Source organism: Lipotes vexillifer, unplaced genomic scaffold, assembly GCF_000442215.2.
Source record: "Lipotes vexillifer unplaced genomic scaffold, Lipotes_vexillifer_v1.1 scaffold1860, whole genome shotgun sequence".
Taxonomy (NCBI): domain Eukaryota; kingdom Metazoa; phylum Chordata; class Mammalia; order Artiodactyla; family Lipotidae; genus Lipotes; species Lipotes vexillifer.
Window position 1 is genome coordinate 26,294 of NW_006787678.1, and position 17,879 is coordinate 44,172.

A 17,879-nucleotide genomic window follows, 5' to 3' on the forward strand; every position below is an offset into this window, starting at 1 on the left:
TAATATATATTTTATATATATAAACACATATATATATATTATATATATATATGGTATTTTAGGCTATAATAATATGATGCTTAACTCCTTCCAAGACAGACAAAACTCATTTCATCCTGATGACATAAAAATGATAGGGTAAAAAACATAGATGTTGGTCAAATTCTTTTACCTGGCATGTAATCCCTACTTGGTATACTTAAAGTGTGTGTGTGTGTGTGTGTGTGTGTGTGTGTGTGTGTGTGTATCCATATGGATTTCAGCCTTTTCTCTGAAGGTGGGAAGCTCAATTGCCTAAACTGTTATGAGCCTTGGAGTGGCAGGTCTTGTCCTTTGGGAAGGATTTTAAAATGTAAGGAGATATGTCTTAACCTCTGTGAGAGGTTTCCAGACCATCAACTTCAACAATGGAATAGGAGTCCTACAACTTTCTTGGGCTAGAAATTGTTGGCCCATTTTGAAATTTATGAAATTATTTTCACCCACAAAATCGCACCAGAGAGTCATCCAAAATTAGGCCAAAATAGATTTCATTAGGTCTCAAACAAAGGAATACAGCTCTCCTTCAGTGTGTTAGGAAAAGGTACAGTCAAAAGTGTGAGACAAAAGGGCCTGAACAAAATAACTGAAAGCAGAGAAGTGTATATTCTCACTCAAGCCTGCAAATGCATCACAGAAAAAAGGCACATTACCTCTGGAATATTTTTTAGGAAAAATCTTTACAATATTAATATACCTTTCCTTGTAATGAGAAAAAAATTAAATGGCTAGGGTCAGGGGAACTTTACATGTTCAAAGAGAATTTTCTAAGAATTTCATATAAAACATAGCCTAGGTGGCTCTGTCGTTAAGAATCTGCCTGCCAATGGAGGGGACACGGGTTTGAGCCCTGGTCCAGGAAGATCCCACATGCCGCGGAGCAACTAAGCCTGGCACCACTACTGAGCCTGCGCTCTGGAGCCCGTGCTCCGCAATGAGAAGCCCACGCACCGCGGCGAAGAGTAGCCCACACTCGCCACAACTAGAGAAAGCCCGCACACAGCAACGAAGACCCAATGCAGCCAAAAATAAATAAATAAAATTAATTAATTAAAACAAAAAAGCATAGCCTACATATACCCTGGGAAAATGCACAGAGTACAAAGGCATCTACTTGTATGGATTAAAAGAAGTCTCAGACATCCCATTTTAACTAAAAAGGATTTTTAAAGGATAGGCAAGACTTCATTACAACAAAAAGGGAGGAGGGTTTATAATAAAAGCAACAGAAAGTATAAAGGCATGAAGTAGGGAAAACAAGGGAAACGATGTCTTCAGAAAACAGATAATAATCTGTCTTGACTGGAATGTAAGAGGGGTATGGATTAGCACTGCAAAATAACAGAATAAATTGTTGAGTTTGTATTTAATTTGGTAGTGCATTTGAAATAAAGGTGTTTGTTTTAGTTACCCAAGTCTGGTTCAAGGATTACAGGTAAGTTTCAAAATGGAGTGTCTAAGAACTCTCACTTCCTCTCCAAGATTTACCAGTGGTCAAATCAAACTCATTACACTTATTAATGGTATAAATTTACTGGAGCTGAGAATTGGCATTAAGGAGTATTTGTGTATACAGTCATACAGTAAAGAAGCACTGATTTCAAAGAAATAAATAAGCTTACACAGGATTCAGTTTTGTAAAAACATGTGTGTGCTCAAATTGGTCTCTTGTGCTTAGATTGGTCTCTTTAAAAAATATCAGGCTCCTCTGTACGTAATGGGAAGATTATCTATGTTTTAAAATGATGAGCAATATATTAAAATAAGTCTAGGGCTTTGACTCACTCCTTTTTTTGCAAAGATTAGACCTTTTTATCCACTACCAGTAACCTAATTGGTTACATCCATACTAGTCATGCCAGTGTTTATAAATACAGTGGAATCACTGAAGATATTTCTGCCCCCAAAACTGAAAAAAAAAAAAGCTGTATGCCTTATGAAAAATATTTAATGAAGAAAGAAGAATAAAATATGGCAACACTCCAAAGATTATGAAAAGCTAGAAAATATCAGATTTAAAGGGAAAATTTGAATAGTTTGTTCTTTCCAACAAATAAAAAGACAAGATATATAGGTTCAAGAGCTTACAATTTGAGGAATAAATAGTTGGGCAATATGCAGTTTTCTCAGACAACCTCTGGGTGCTACTGTTGACCAAAGGGAACATAAGGGTTCTGAGTTCCGCAGGAGTGATGGGCAGAGTGTTTTCCTGCTTTGTCCTGTGCACATCAGAACGCAAACGCACCTCCTGTGCAACCTCAAGTGCCTAACAAATAAGTCCTACCCTCAAATCACAAAAGTCCAGGGAACTGTCACTGATTTTTTTAAACATCCCAGAGAAATCTTGAAGAGCAGCTTCCCAGAGAGTTCAAGAAATGCTTAGGAGCTCCAGAAAAGCTGAAACAATGAGAAGTCAGGTACTGCTTCTCTGCCTGCTGTCTTTGTTGTGGAGGGCAATCTCCCAGGAGATCCAGTACTCGATTTCAGAGGAGCTGGCCAAGGGCTCGAGGGTGGGGAACCTGGCCAGGGATCTGAGCCTCAGTGTCCCGGAGTTGCCAGCTCGAAAACTGCGGATTAGTGCAGAGGAGTTTTTCAGTGTGAGTGCAGAGGTGACATTAATGTCCTTCTCTAGCCAGATTCCCGAGGGCTCAGACCTTGAAACCGTAATAGCCCTCATTAAAGTCCGAGACCAGGATTCTGGACAAAATGATATGGTGACATGCTATATTCAGGAAGGACTTCCCTTCAAATTAGAATTCACCTCCAAGAATTATTACAAGCTAGTGATTGACGGTGCCCTAGACCATGAGCAGAGGGCAGAGTACAATGTCACCATCACAGCCACCGACAAGGGCAAGCCGCCCCTCTCCTCCAGTACAAGCATCACATCCGCGATGTCAACGACAACGCTCCGGTTTTCCACCAGGCTTCCTACGTGGTCCACGTGGCAGAAAACAACCCGCCTGGAGCCTCCATCGCCCAAGTTAACGCTTCAGATCCAGACTTGGGGCCCAACGGCCACGTCTCCTACTCCATCGTGGCCAGCGACCTGGAGCCGCGCGCGCTGTCGTCCTACGTGTCCGTGAGCTCACAGAGCGGCGTGGTGTTCGCGCAGCGCGCCTTCGACCACGAGCAGCTGCGCGCCTTCGAGCTGACGCTGCAGGCCCGCGACCACGGCTCGCCCGCGCTCAGCGCCAACGTGAGCCTGCGCGTGCTTGTGGGCGACCGCAACGACAACGCGCCCAGGGTGCTGTACCCGGCGCTGGGGCCCGACGGCTCGGCGCTCTTCGACACGGTGCCGCGCGCCGCGCAGCCCGGCTGCCTGGTCACCAAGGTGGTGGCGGTGGACGCCGACTCTGGACACAACGCCTGTCTGTCCTACCACGTGCTGCAGGCCAGCGAGCCCGGACTCTTCAGCGTGGGGCTGCGCACGGGCGAGGTGCGCACGGCGCGGGCCCTGGGCGACAGGGACGCGGCCCGCCAGCGCCTGCTGGTTGCTGTGCGCGATGGGGGCCAGCCGCCCCTCTCGGCCACCGCCACGCTGCTCCTGGTTTTCGCGGACAGCCTGCAGGAGGCGCTGCCGGACCTCAGTGACCACTCTGAGCCCACTGACCCCCAAGCTGAGCTGAAGTTTTAGCTGGTGGTGACCTTGGCCTTGATCTCGGTGCTCTTCCTCCTGGCAGTGATTCTGGCGGTCGCTCCAGCCCCGTTGCTTCGACGCTCCTCCACCCCGCTGCCTGGAGCTGCTTTAAGCCTGGTCTGAGTTCCAAGTCTGGATGGAGGGTTCCCCCCAACTACAGTGAGGGAACATTGCCCTATTCCTACAATCTGTGTGTTGCCTCGCATTCAATTGGGCGATTTAAATTGTGAAATTTAATTTTCACAACGTGACCCAGGAAACAGCTACCCCTCCGGATCTCCTAGGTGAAGATCCTTCTATGGGTATATGTGCCAGTAATGAAGACTCCCAAATCTCTTATGATTCCTCTTTTTCCCATCACGTGAGTTTTTGCAGACTTACTTAAATTTTATTATTGTATTTTATTATCGACAGTGCATCATTATTTTTGGTCCTTGTTCATTGTTCTAGTGATGGTAGTGGGAGAGGAGGTATATTGGATGGGTGGAGATTGGTCCCTTGATTGCTCAGTAGTCTTGGCAGTTACCTAATTACTACTCAATTTGCACTCTTGGCATTTCTATATGGTCAACAAATCCTGCTAAAGATAGCTTTTTCTTGGATGTCACCACCCTTAGTAATAGAACTGCCCTTAATTAGTTGATGTGTAATACTCCTTTTTTTCAAGATTGTAAATGTATTGACAGTTCTTTCTGCCTAAGTTAATGTTCATCTTCATCAAATACATTCTAGTTGTTTATCTTTTTTTCTGCGGTGTGTATTTTAATATAGCCTTCCAATAATTCTCTTAGCACTTTTTTGCCTTATCACGTGCAGCAAAGACTGCCAGGTTTTACATTTGAATCACTAACTTTGGGTCTTTTTTCCCACTTCAAAATCTGTCAAGAATAATTTTCTTGACCATTCTTAAATAATTTATTTTTATACCCTTTCTACTTTGTCACTAGTATAGTAAGGAATGTAACAAGCATTTTTTGTATGCAGAGCCTTTTCTATATTACTTTTTTTAGTATAGGTTTCTGAGAAGTGAGTCAAATTTTTTCAAAATATTTTATTTTACCTCCCAATCCCCAGCAATTTGTGAGTCTTTTGAGGATTGTGGAAAATACCTTTAATCTATTCTCCAAAGTCTGAGAATTTTTAAACTCTGAATAGTTAATGGACTTTTGTGTCTGGTCAAAATTTATGAGTAATTTCTAGAAACTAATTATTATGTGAGTAATAATCTAAAGAACTGAGTACTTGCTGCTTTATTTCAAGTTTTCTCACATTAGTAAATTACTCTAAGTATTCATGAATAAGAAAACTATGAAACATGCAATGATTATATACAATTACTAAAATATTTCCTTTTATTGGTTATTTCTAAAATCAAAACTAAAGTAAACTTATAAATAAAAGTAAGATAATACCTTCTGGATGTGTCCTAATGTGGAAAAGATCACTGAACCACCGTTTCCTCTTCATAGTGCTTCGATTTAACTTTTCTGTCTTCTTACCTTTATTATTTCCTTTTAAGATCAGTTATTTACCCATTGTTTTAGGTTTTGCAGCTGCATTAATGACTCATTCGTTAAGCATTGAAAAACGATTTCAGTGTATACTCTAGGAAAGGTGCTGTTCTAGAGTGAGGACTCACTGTGAACATGATCATCACAGATATAACCTGTGGCCTAGAATCTTCTTATATAAAATTAATAGCAAATGTCCTTCCCAAACCTATTATCATATTTACCAAGCCCTTTTGCACAGGGGTAAGGCTAACTCTTTGAACGGTAGATATTTTCTTACAAGGGAATTGAAAATTTGCCCCAGATTCTAAAGGGTCAACCCATGTGAGAATACTTGTTTCTGCATAGGTTGGGACTGAGCCCAGACCTGTCTTTTCAGCCATTTATTCTTTCAGTCTTCAAGTATAACCTTGTTCCTGGGAGGGGTAAATATGTCCCTTATGCAATACACAGTAGTGAAATTGGGCTATGAGAATAAATAATGCAAAAACTTAAAAAGAGGTAGAAAAATTCTTACCAAAAAAAAAAATTGCCTCTGAAAAAATAAATTATTTTATAAGTCTTATTGTACAGGAATATTTGGATCACTTCTGGATTTTCATTGCAAATTGAACAGCAGGTGTTTGACTTTTATCATTTTGGGGGGGGAATAGAATAGGGAAAAGAAATGGTGTACACAAGTGATACTTTATTTACCAAGAATAAACTGCAGTAACAGGTTAGGACTCTGAGTGTCGCTGTTCACCAATCGGGGGAAGAAAAGAACCAGGAAATTAATACAAACCACAAGATTTCTGCATTACAAAGCACTAGCTCTGGGGCTTTAGAAAGCTTCGAACTGGACCCCCGAGAGCGCCAGCATCCAACGGTGAAAGCACATTATCTTGGACCCTGAAGATCCTTGGGATCCTCAGACCTCCACCAAGGGAACACCCAAGAGCAAGCTATTCCGCCGCGGGGCTGTAATGGCGGCTTCTCCTTATTGCCCGGACTGCAGCCGGCTGATCGGGATCTGCGTTCTCTTGGGGGCCCTGTGGGAAATCCAGGCCGAACATATCCTCTACTCGGTGCCTGAGGAGCTGGAGAACGGCTCCTTCGTGGGCAACATTGCCAAGGACCTGGGGCTGGAGCCCCGGGAGCTGGCGGAGCGCGGAGTCCGCATCGTCTCCAGAGGTAGGACGCAGCTTTTTGCTCTGAACCTGCGAAGCGGCAGCTTGGTCACTGCGGGCAGGATAGACCGGGAGGAGCTCTGTGACAGATCTCCAAAGTGTGTAGTAAACCTGGAGATTCTCCTAGAGGACAAAGTGAAGATTTTTGGAGTAGAAGTGGAAATAATCGATGTTAATGATAACGCGCCCACCTTTGGGTCAGAGCAAAGGGAAATAAAAGTAGCTGAAAGTGAAAATCCTGGGACAAGATTTCCTCTTCCTGAAGCTTTTGATCCGGATATAGGGATAAACTCTCTGCAGGGTTACCAGCTCAGCTCGAATGGTCACTTCTCCCTGGATGTGCAAAGAGGAGCTGATGGGATTACGTACCCTGAGCTCGTGTTGGAGCGCGCCCTGGACCGCGAGGAAGAGGCGGTTCACCATCTCGTTCTCACCGCCTTCGACGGAGGCGACCGGGTTCACTCCGGCACTGCCAGGATTCATGTAACACTTGTGGATACCAACGACAATGCCCCAGTATTCACTCAGCCCGAGTACCATGTGAGTGTGCAGGAGAACGTGCCGGTGGGCTCCAGGCTACTCACAGTAAAAGCCACTGATACAGATGAAGGAGCCAATGGAGAAGTCACATATTCTTTCCGGAAAGTAAGAGATAAAATAGCCCAGCTATTCCACTTGAATCCTCTGACTGGGGACATAACAATATTGGGGGATCTAGATTATGAGGACTCTGGGTTCTATGATATAGAGGTAGAAGCCCATGATGGGCCTGGTCTCCGAGCCAGAAGTAAGGTACTGGTGACAGTTCTGGATGTAAATGACAATGTCCCAGAAGTCGCAGTTACATCTCTCAGCAGCTCTATTCAAGAAACTTCTTCCCCAGGCACAGTAATTGCACTTTTCAATGTGCATGACAGTGATTCAGGAGAGAATGGCCTTGTCACATGTTCTATTCCAGATAATCTGCCATTCGCACTTGAGAAGACCTTTGGAAATTATCATCGGTTGTTGACACACAGGACTCTGGATAGGGAAGAAGTCTCAGAATATAACATCACTGTAACGGCCACTGACCACGGGACTCCACCATTGTCTACAGAAACACACATCTCACTGAACGTGGCAGACGTCAATGACAACCCACCTGCCTTCCCTCAAGCTTCCTACTTGGCCTACGTTCCAGAAAACAATCCTAGGGGAGCTTCTATCTTCTCTGTGACCGCCCATGACCCTGACAGTAACGAGAACTCCATGGTCACTTACTCTCTGGCTGAGGACAAGCTGCAGGGGGCGCCTCTCTCCTCCTATGTCTCTATCAACTCTGACACAGGTGTATTGTATGCTCTGCGCTCCTTTGACTATGAACAGGTTAGAGACCTGCAGCTACTTGTGACAGCCAGCGACAGCGGGAACCCTCCACTCAGCAGCAATGTGTCTCTGAGCATATTCGTGCTGGACCAGAATGACAACACACCTGAGATTCTGTACCCCACCCTCCCCACCGACGGTTCCACCGGTGTGGAGCTGGCACCCCGCTCTGCAGAGCCCGGCTACCTGGTGACCAAGGTGGTGGCTGTGGACAGAGACTCAGGCCAGAACGCCTGGCTGTCCTACCGCCTGCTCAAGGCCAGCGAGCCGGGACTCTTCGCGGTGGGGCTGCACACGGGCGAGGTGCGCACAGCGCGGGCCCTGCTGGACAGAGACGCGCTCAAGCAGAGCCTGGTGGTGGCGGTCCAGGACCACGGCCAGCCCCCTCTCTCGGCCACGGGGCTGCACACGGGCGAGGTGCGCACAGCGCGGGCCCTGCTGGACAGAGACGCGCTCAAGCAGAGCCTGGTGGTGGCGGTGCAGGACCACGGCCAGCCCCCTCTCTCCGCCACAGTCACACTCACGGTCGTCGTGGCTGACAGCATCCCAGACGTCCTGACTGACCTAGGCAGCCTGAAGCCCTCAGCGGACCCTAACGACTCGGGCCTCACGCTGTACCTAGTGGTGGCGGTGGCCGCGGTCTCCTGCGTCTTCCTCGCATTTATCATCGTGCTGCTGGCGCTCAGACTGCGGCGCTGGCACATGTCGCATCTGCTCCAGGCTTCAGGCAGCAGGTTGGCCAGCGTGCCCGCCTCCCACTTTGTGGGTGTGGACGGGGTGCGAGCTTTCCTGCAGACGTATTCGCACGAGGTCTCGCTCACCGCAGACTCGCGGGGGAGTCACGTGATCTTCCCGCAGCCCAACTACGCGGACACGCTCATCAGCCAGGAGAGCTGTGAGAAAAGTGGGCCTCTCCTGATATCTCAAGATTTACTTGAAAGAAAAGGAGAACCCAGTCTTCAACAGGTGAGTCAGATCTTGCCACACTGAAACGTAGGCAGAGAGCTGCATAAATGTCTCCAATTACATATAAAAGACACTTCTTTTTTAGTATTCTTTAAAGTGCTTTAAAGTGGAATGGCAAATGATCCTTCAGTAATGATAAATAACAGTTACTACGCCTAATAGTTATTGATTGCTTATCCTTTGTAATCTTCATTCAGTTATAGTTTCAGCAGCAATTTCTTAAGTTTATACTTCTAACCCTCTCACGTCTTTATTTTTTCTATTATTTTTTAACATCTTTATTGGCGTATAATTGCTTTACAATGGTGTGTTAGTTTCTGCTTTATAACAAAGTGGATCACCTATACATATACATATATCCCCATATCTCCTCCCCCTTGAGTCTCCCTCCTACCCTCCCTCTCCGACCCCTCTTGGTGGTCACTAAGCACTGAGCTGATCTCCCTCTGCTATGCGGCTGCTTCTCACTAGCTAGCTATTTTACATTTGGTAGTGTATATATGTCCATGCCACTCTCTCACTTTGTCACAGCTTACCCTTCCTCCTCCCCATGTCCTCAAGTCCATTCTCTATGTCTGCGTCCTTATTCCTGTCCTGCCCCTAGGTTCTTCATAACCTTTTTTTTATTTTTTGAGTCCATATATATGTGTTAGCATACGGTATTTATTTTTCTCTTTCTGACTTAACTTCACTCTGTATGACAGACTCTAGGTCCATCCACCTCACTACAAATAACTCAATTTCGTTTCTTTTTATGGCTGAGCAATATTCCATTGTATATATGTGCCACATCTTCTTTATCCATTCATCTGTCGATGGACACTTAGGTTGCTTCCATGTCCTAGCTATTGTAAATAGTGCTGCAGTGAACACTGTCATACATGACTCTTTTTGAATTATGGTTTTCTCAGGGTATATACCCAGTAGTGGGATTGCTGGGTCATATGGTAGTTCTATTTGTAGTTTTTTAAGGAACCTCCATACTGTTCTCCACAGTGGCTGTACCAATTCACATTCCCACCAACAGTGCAAGAGGGTTCCCTTTTCTCCACACCCTCTCCAGCATTTACTGTTTGTAGATTTTTTGATGATGGCCATTCTGACCGGTGTGAGATGATATCTCATTGTACTTTTGATTTGCATTTCTCTAATGATGTGTGATGTTGAGCATCCTTTCCTGTGTTTGTCGGAAATCTGTATATCTTCTTTGGAGAAATGTCTATTTAGGTTTTCTGCCCATTTTTGGATTGGGTTGTTTGATTTTTTGACACTGAGCTGCATGAGCTGCTTGTATATTTTGGAGATTAATCCTTTGTCAGTTGCTCTGTTTGCAAATATTTTCTCCCATTCTGAGCGTTGTCTTTTCATCTTGTTTATGGTTTCCTTTGCTGTGCAAAAGCTTTTAAGATTCATTAGGTCCCATTTGTTTATTTTTGTTTTTATTTCCATTTCTCTAGGAGGTGGGTCAAAAAGGATCTTGCTGTGGTTTATGTCGTAGAGTGTTCTGCCTATGTATCCATTTGTTTATTTTTGTTTTTATTTCCATTTCTCTAGGAGGTGGGTCAAAAAGAATCTTGCTGTGGTTTATGTCATAGTGTTCTGCCTATGTTTCCCTCTAGAGTTTTATAGTGTCTGGCCTTACATTTAGGTCTTTAATCCATTTTGAGCTTATTTTTGTGTATGGTGTTAGGGAGTGTTCTAATTTCATTCTTTTACATGTGGCTGTCCAGTTTTCCCAGCACCACTTATTGAAGAGGCTGTCTTTTCTCCATTGTATATTCTTGCCTCCTTTATCAAAAATAAGGTGACCAGGGCTTCCCTGGTGGTGCAGTGGTTAAGAATCCGCCTGCCAATGCAGGAGACACGGGCTTGAGCCCTGGTCCAGGAAGATCCCACATGCCGCGGAGCAGCTAAACCTGTGTGCCACAACTACTGAGCCTGTGCTCTAGATCCCGCGAGCCACAATTACTGAACCTGTGTGCCACAACTACTGAAGCCCGCGCGCCCCTAGAGTCTGTGCTCTGCAACAAGAGAAGCCACCGCAGTGAGAAGCCCATGCACCACAACGAAGAGTAGCCCCCGCTCACCACAACTAGAGGAAGCCCGTGCACAGCAACGAAGACCCAACGCAGCCAAAACTAAAACAAAAATAAATTAAAAAAAAATAAGGTGACCATATGTGCGTGGGTTTATCTCTGGGCTTTCTGTCCTGTTCCATTGATCTATATTTCTGTTTTTGTGCCAGTGCTGTACTGTCTTGATTACTGTAGCTTTGTAGTGTAGTCTGAAGTCCAGGAGCCTGATTCCTCCAGCTCTGTTTTTCTTTCTCAAGATTGCTTTGGCTATTCAGGGTCTTTTGTGTTTCCATACAAATTGTGAAATTTTTTGTTCTAGTTCTGTGAAAAATGCCATTGGTAGTTTTATAGGGGTTGCAATGAATCTGTAGATTGCTTTGGGTAGTAGAGTCATTTTCACAATGTTGATTCTTCCAATCCAAAAACGTGGTATATCTCTCCATCTATTTGTATCATCTTTAATTTCTTTCATCAGTGTCTTATAGTTTTCTGCATACAGTCTTTGGTCTCCTTAGGTAGGTTTATTCCTAGGTATTTTATTATTTTTGTTGCAGTGGTAAATGGGAGTGTTTCCTTAATCTCTCTTTCAGATTTTTCATCATTAGTGTATAGGAATGTGAGAGATTTCTGTGCATTAATTTTGTATCCTCCTACTTTACCAAGTTCATTGATTAGCTCTAGTAGTTTTCTGGTAGCATCTTTAGGATTCTCTATGTATAGTATCATGTCATCTGCAAACAGTGACAGCTTTACTTCTTCTTTTTTGATTTGAATTCCTTTTATTTCTTTTTCTTCTCTGCTGCCTCTCACATCTTTAAAATCATTTTCCTTTAGGTATTACTGAAAGGATAGATTAGAATTGTGAAATAATTCACAATTATTAAGGAGGCAATTGTGTATATTTATATTAAAGCATTCTCCCTTATGAAGCTGTTGTTGTGTCTGGATTGAGTATTTTAAAATTTCCTCTTTTTACACCCTAATGTACTTTGCTTGAAATTTACTTTTCTTTCCTTTGGGATAGGTATTTTCCATTATGATTAAACAATGGCAATTTATAAATATTGGGGAATATACTTAACATTTAGATATAACTTTAACAGGGATAGTTTCTCAACTGGATTGGTACATTTCATATATTGTGTTGTTGCAGTTTGTGAGATGCACCAACTGACTATGTGTGATTCCCTTGGTGCTCTTCTGTGATTACCAAAAATATTGCCCATTTAATTTCACTCATATTCAATAGCTTGCAGGAGTGATTTTAATAATTTCTAAATTACCTATTATGGTATCACTATGAGACAATTTTTGATTTCTGAGGAAAACATAACTTTAAAAAATCTTTCCTTTTTCATCTTGGGAGCCTCTTATACAGGTTGGGTGACTCAGATTCTAAACTGATATGATTTATGCTATTTAGTATGAAGGTCTCAGCCCGGTCCCAAAAATTGCTCATAGGTATCTCTGTCACCATTGGGCTCTGGGATGATATGACTTGGGGAGAATATTCATGAATGTCTAGGACTGCAAAAATTAGTGAACTTTGGATACCTGGAAATTGTAGCAATAGTTGTGGACTATGCCTCAATTCAGCTTAAGAAGGAGAGTTTGAGTTTCTAAATGCCTTGGTCTTCATGGGAAATTGTGGTGCAATACATAGAGCAAAACAGGAATGTGGTATGATACAACTAGCTGGCATGAGGAGAGGAAAGAGAAAATAATAAATGAATATTGAGAAACAAATCGTATCTGAGGATAGATCGTTTAAAATGCTGAAGCTTTAAAATATAATTTGGAAATATCAATTGTCTTGAAACTGTGACAGACATATTTGCATGCTGGCATTAAGAATACATTCCAGAATCAGAGCGATATATATTTTTTAATGCCTAGGAGGGCAGTTGATAATTTATAACTAATATCACATGGAAATACATTTTTGTTTGAGTGGACACTGGGTTTCTTTTAGAAAGTAATATTTATGGTTAAATAAATTGTTGTACAATTATATGATAGGCTACTACATAGCCATAAGAAATTAAAAATGGGAAACCTTTTTATGTACTGTTAGAATATGTTATCTTCAACATATAATGAGTGATATATACACTACTATGTATAAAATAGGTAACTAATGAGAACCTACTGTACAGCACAGGGAACTCTACTCAATGCTTGGTCGTGACCTAAATGAGAAGAAAATCCAAAAAAGAGGGGATATATGTATACGTATAGCTGATTCACTTTGCTGTACAGCAGAAACTAACACAACATTGTAAAGCAACTATACTCCAATAAAAATTAATTTAATAAAATAAAATGCACCAAAGTCTTATAGCTCAGATTTCAAGGAAACTCAATAGAAGTTTCCTCAGATTTGATAACAATCAAAAAAATTACATTTTATTACTAACAAATGGTTGAGAATTTGAATGAAACATCTGCAAACTGTCAAAAAATAAAAAGCAAATTTCCATCAATTAAAAAAAAGATATAATGAGTGAAAAAAGCAAGATGCAAAACATTGTATATTGTATACTTTTGTGTCTAAAACCGGGGGAGAATATTTTTAGAAATCTGCTGAACTCTACAAAACATACTAATGGAATGATACACAAAAAATATAGCACTCATTTCTCCTGGGAGACATATGTTGTTGAAAGCAGAGAGGGAGAGCCTATAAAATATGCCATATGTGCCTTTTGAATTTCGAACTGTATGAATGTATACCTATTTAAAAACAAATAAATACTCCTTGTAAATCCCCCCCCAAAAAAGAAAAAAAAAAATAGTTCCTTGCAAAACATTTACAAGACATTAGTGCAGTTTCTGGGGAAAACCTCTGGGCGTCGCTGTAGGTCAAAAGAAGGAAGAGAAGATTATCAGAGACGCATTTGGGAACGTCTGAAAGGGTAACTTCCTGCTCAAACAAACCACAAAAGGGAGGCCAGTACAGGTTTGGACAGAGGAAACGAAAGCAGGAAAAGTGACCCTACCCTGGATTTTGCTTATTCCTCCTCCCGACCAAGGAGCAGAGCAGCAGTGGAGGGAGACAGGATGAGGCCGAGCGCAGAGAGGAGCGGCCGAGCGCGGTGGCGGCAGGTACTGTTGCCCTTCCTGCTGTCTTTGTTCCGCGGGGCTTTCCCAGACCAAATTCACTACTCAATTCCCGAGGAGCTGGCCAAGAACTCGGTGGTAGGAAACCTCGCCAAGGATCTGGGGCTCAGTGTCCGGGACTTGCCGGCCCGGAAGTTGCGGGTTACCGCGGAGAAGGAATATTTTATTGTAAACCCTGAGAGCGGGGACTTACTTGTGAGTGATAGAATAGACCGAGAGCAGATTTGTGGCAAGAAGCCTCTCTGCATTCTGGATTTCGATACTGTCGCTGAAAACCCACTAAATATTTTCCATGTATCAGTAATAGTACAGGATATAAATGACAACACTCCGCTATTCAAACAGAGTAAGATTGACTTAAAAATTGGAGAATCCACTAAGCCAGGTAAAACATTTCCACTAGACCCGGCGCTGGATTTGGATGCTGGTCCTAATTCACTGCAAAGATACAACCTTAATGAAAATGAGCACTTTGATCTCACAGAGAAACAGACTCCAGATGGACGTAAATATCCTGAGTTGATTCTGAAACATTCTCTGGACAGAGAAGAGCAGAATTTTCATCATCTGGTCCTGACAGCTGTAGACGGTGGGGACCCACCCCAAAGTGGCACCACCCAGATCCAAATCCAAGTCACAGATGCGAACGATAATCCCCCAGTGTTCAGCCAGGACGTGTACAGGGTCAGCCTGCAAGAGGGTGTGCCCCCTGGCTTCTTAGTGCTTCAACTGACAGCCACCGACCAGGACGAGGGCGTCAACGCAGAGATCATCTACTCCTTTCATAATGTGGATGAACAAGTGGAACGATTTTTTAACTTAGACAGAAGAACAGGAGAAATCACGACAAAGGATGATTTTGATTTTGAAATCGCTAGTAGTTACACTCTCACTGTAGAAGCGAAAGATCCTGGAGATCTAGCAGCCCATTGCAGTGTCCAAGTCGAAATTCTTGATGAGAATGATTGTGCACCGGAAGTGATTGTGACTTCAATATTTACTCCCCTACCAGAGGATTCACCACCAGGAACAGTGATCGCCTTGATAAAAACAAGAGATAGAGACTCTGGAGAAAATGGAGAAGTTTACTGCCAAATCTTGGGAAAGGCCGAGTTTATATTGAAATCTTACTCGAAGAACTATTACAAGCTAGTGACAGACAGGACCCTGGACCGGGAGGAGATCCCAGAATACAACGTCACTATAATGGCCACCGACAGAGGCAAGAAGCCCCTCTCCTCTAGTATAAGCATCACTCTGCGCCTTGCAGATGTCAACGACAACGCTCCAGTTTTCCACCAGGCCTCCTACGTGGTTCACGTGGCAGAAAACAACCCGCCTGGAGCCTCCATCGCCCAAGTTAACGCTTCAGATCCAGACTTGGGGCCCAACGGCCACGTCTCCTACTCCATCGTGGCCAGCGACCTGGAGCCGCGCGCGCTGTCGTCCTACGTGTCCGTGAGCTCACAGAGCGGCGTGGTGTTCGCGCAGCGCGCCTTCGACCACGAGCAGCTGCGCGCCTTCGAGCTGACGCTGCAGGCCCGCGACCACGGCTCGCCCGCGCTCAGCGCCAACGTGAGCCTGCGCGTGCTTGTGGGCGACCGCAATGACAACGCGCCCAGGGTGCTGTACCCGGCGCTGGGGCCCGACGGCTCGGCGCTCTTCGACACGGTGCCGCGCGCCGCGCAGCCCGGCTACCTGGTCACCAAGGTGGTGGCGGTGGACGCCGACTCTGGACACAACGCCTGGCTGTCCTACCACGTGCTGCAGGCCAGCGAGCCCGGACTCTTCAGCGTGGGGCTGCGCACGGGCGAGGTGCGCACGGCGCGGGCCCTGGGCGACAGGGACGCGGCCCGCCAGCGCCTGCTGGTTGCTGTGCGCGATGGGGGCCAGCCGCCCCTCTCGGCCACCGCCACGCTGCACCTGGTTTTCGCGGACAGCCTGCAGGAGGCGCTGCCGGACCTCAGTGACCACTCTGAGCCCACTGACCCCCAAGCTGAGCTGCAGTTTTACCTGGTGGTGGCCTTGGCCTTGATCTCGGTGCTCTTCCTCCTGGCAGTGATTCTGGCGGTCGCCCTACACCTTCGACACTCCTCCAGCCCCGCTGCCTCTGGCTGCTTTCAGCCTGGTGTCTGTGTCAAGTCTGGACCCGTGGTTCCCCCCAACTACAGTGAGGGAACATTGCCCTATTCCTACAATCTGTGTGTTGCTTCACAATCAGCTAAGGCAGAATTTAATTTTCTCAGCGTCACCCCAGAAATGGCTCCCCCTCAGGATCTCCTCTGCGAAGATGCCTCCTGGGTGCCAAGTAGTAATCATGGAGATGCTGGGGTCCCATTTGCCTCAGGTACTATTTTAAAGGTGAGCTTTAATTTAATTCACTTTTTTACCTTGCGGTTTCAATGTTTATTAACAAATCACCTAACCGGAGTAGAAGTCTTCAATTCATATTTTATTGTTTTATGGCTAGAATTTAGGTGGTTTTCTGCCTTAAATATCATAATCATATTTAAACAAATCTTTGACATAGGTTTTCTATCTGACAGGTATGATTTATTTATCATAGTTACAAGCTTTTACTTCATAAAATACTTCTTTTTCTTCCTCATCTTTACATTCCTTCCCTCTGAAAGTTTATTACTGTTGAGACCTTAAGCTATTCCTTTTTCCTTCAGGGTCTTTATATTAGTTTTATTAACTTTAGTTGCACTTCCTCTTAGAATTATAGTATTTAAGAGTAAAGAGAGGGCTTCCCTGGTGGCGCAGTGGTTGAGAGTCCACCTGCTGATGCAGGGGATGCGGGTTCATGCCCCTGGTCCGGGAGGATCCCACATGCCGCGGAGCGGCTGGGCCCGTGAGCCACGGCCGCTGAGCCTGCGCGTCCGGAGCCTGTGCTCCGCAATGGGAGAGGCTGGAGCAGTGAGAGGCCCGGGTACCGCAAAAAAAAAAAAAAAAGAGTAAAGAGAGCTCCCCATCTCACTAGTTTGGGAAACTGGGGACCAAAGAAAGGAAGAATTTTACTCAATGTCATGGCCTGTCAACAGCAGAGCATGGGTAGGACTGACATGAACACCAGCACTCTTCGTATCTTTACAAGCTAAGTGTCTTGGGATCCCAGATCTATTTTAAAAGGTTGTGAAAAGTTTGAGGTATGCAGTGTCTGCTATTAAGAGTGTGTTTAATAAATGGGAGAAATCTTTCTCTCTCAGGCACAATAACAAATTGCTCTTGTGAAAAATTGTACATTGAGAAAAATTTTGCAACCTATTCTCACATTGCTTCCTTAAAACTTTATTTTGAATTTTCTAGGTATAGATGTAAAACATCTTAATTTTCCTATAAAGGTGTCATTAAGTAAAAATTCCTCCTCTCAATGGACTCTCTGAAATGTCCACTTTTTTTTTTTTTTAGTCATGAGGCATTTCTTTTTCTGCTACCATATAAAGGTGATAACATTAAATATCTATCTTGACATAGAGAGGCCACTCACTGCCTGCTCAATGATAAGTATCTGGACTTGTTTTTCTGTAAGGATGATGAACTAAAGCCCTTTCTGCCATAGTCACTCTACTGATTTCCCCCAGGTGTCTGTAACTGTAAAACATCTAACTCCAATTTAGACATGGTAATAGGAAAATATAAATAATGCATAGTTAATCCGACTCAGACTCTCGGTCTGATATAGTGTAGTTGCCATGTGCTTAGTGTGAAAATCTTGAAACTTTCTTGAAGACCTCACAAGTAACAAAAAGCAAAAACAAAAAAAGTCCCTTTATTTCTTCTGCATATGACAGCTAATGCAATTTGGATAATTCAGTAGGCCTTTTTTCAAAGGTCTGCTGAGAGCTAGAATTGTTTTCTTGGCATTCTTGTATACAAACGGGCATGTTTTCATAAATATATCCTAATTAAAAAGTGAAATCTTTAAACCTGCAAAAGAATACTGATGTCCTAATTAAATGGACTCAATATAGGTAAGAGCTAATTAAAG

At 44.0% G+C, this 17,879-nt stretch overlaps 1 protein-coding gene across 1 annotated transcript; it reads left to right on the forward strand.

The window, feature by feature from the left end:
• Nucleotides 1–4,131: 4,131 nt before the first annotated feature.
• LOC103073238 (protocadherin gamma-A4-like) lies at nt 4,132–17,482 on the forward strand. Its single transcript, XM_007460469.1, has 7 exons — nt 4,132–4,149; nt 6,066–8,030; nt 8,145–8,697; nt 11,288–11,304; nt 12,192–12,229; nt 13,714–16,434; nt 17,473–17,482. The coding sequence occupies exons 1-7, from the start codon at nt 4,132–4,134 to the stop codon at nt 17,480–17,482; spliced, it is 5,322 nt and encodes a 1,773-aa protein (XP_007460531.1).
• The last annotated feature ends 397 nt before the right edge of the window (nt 17,483–17,879 follow it).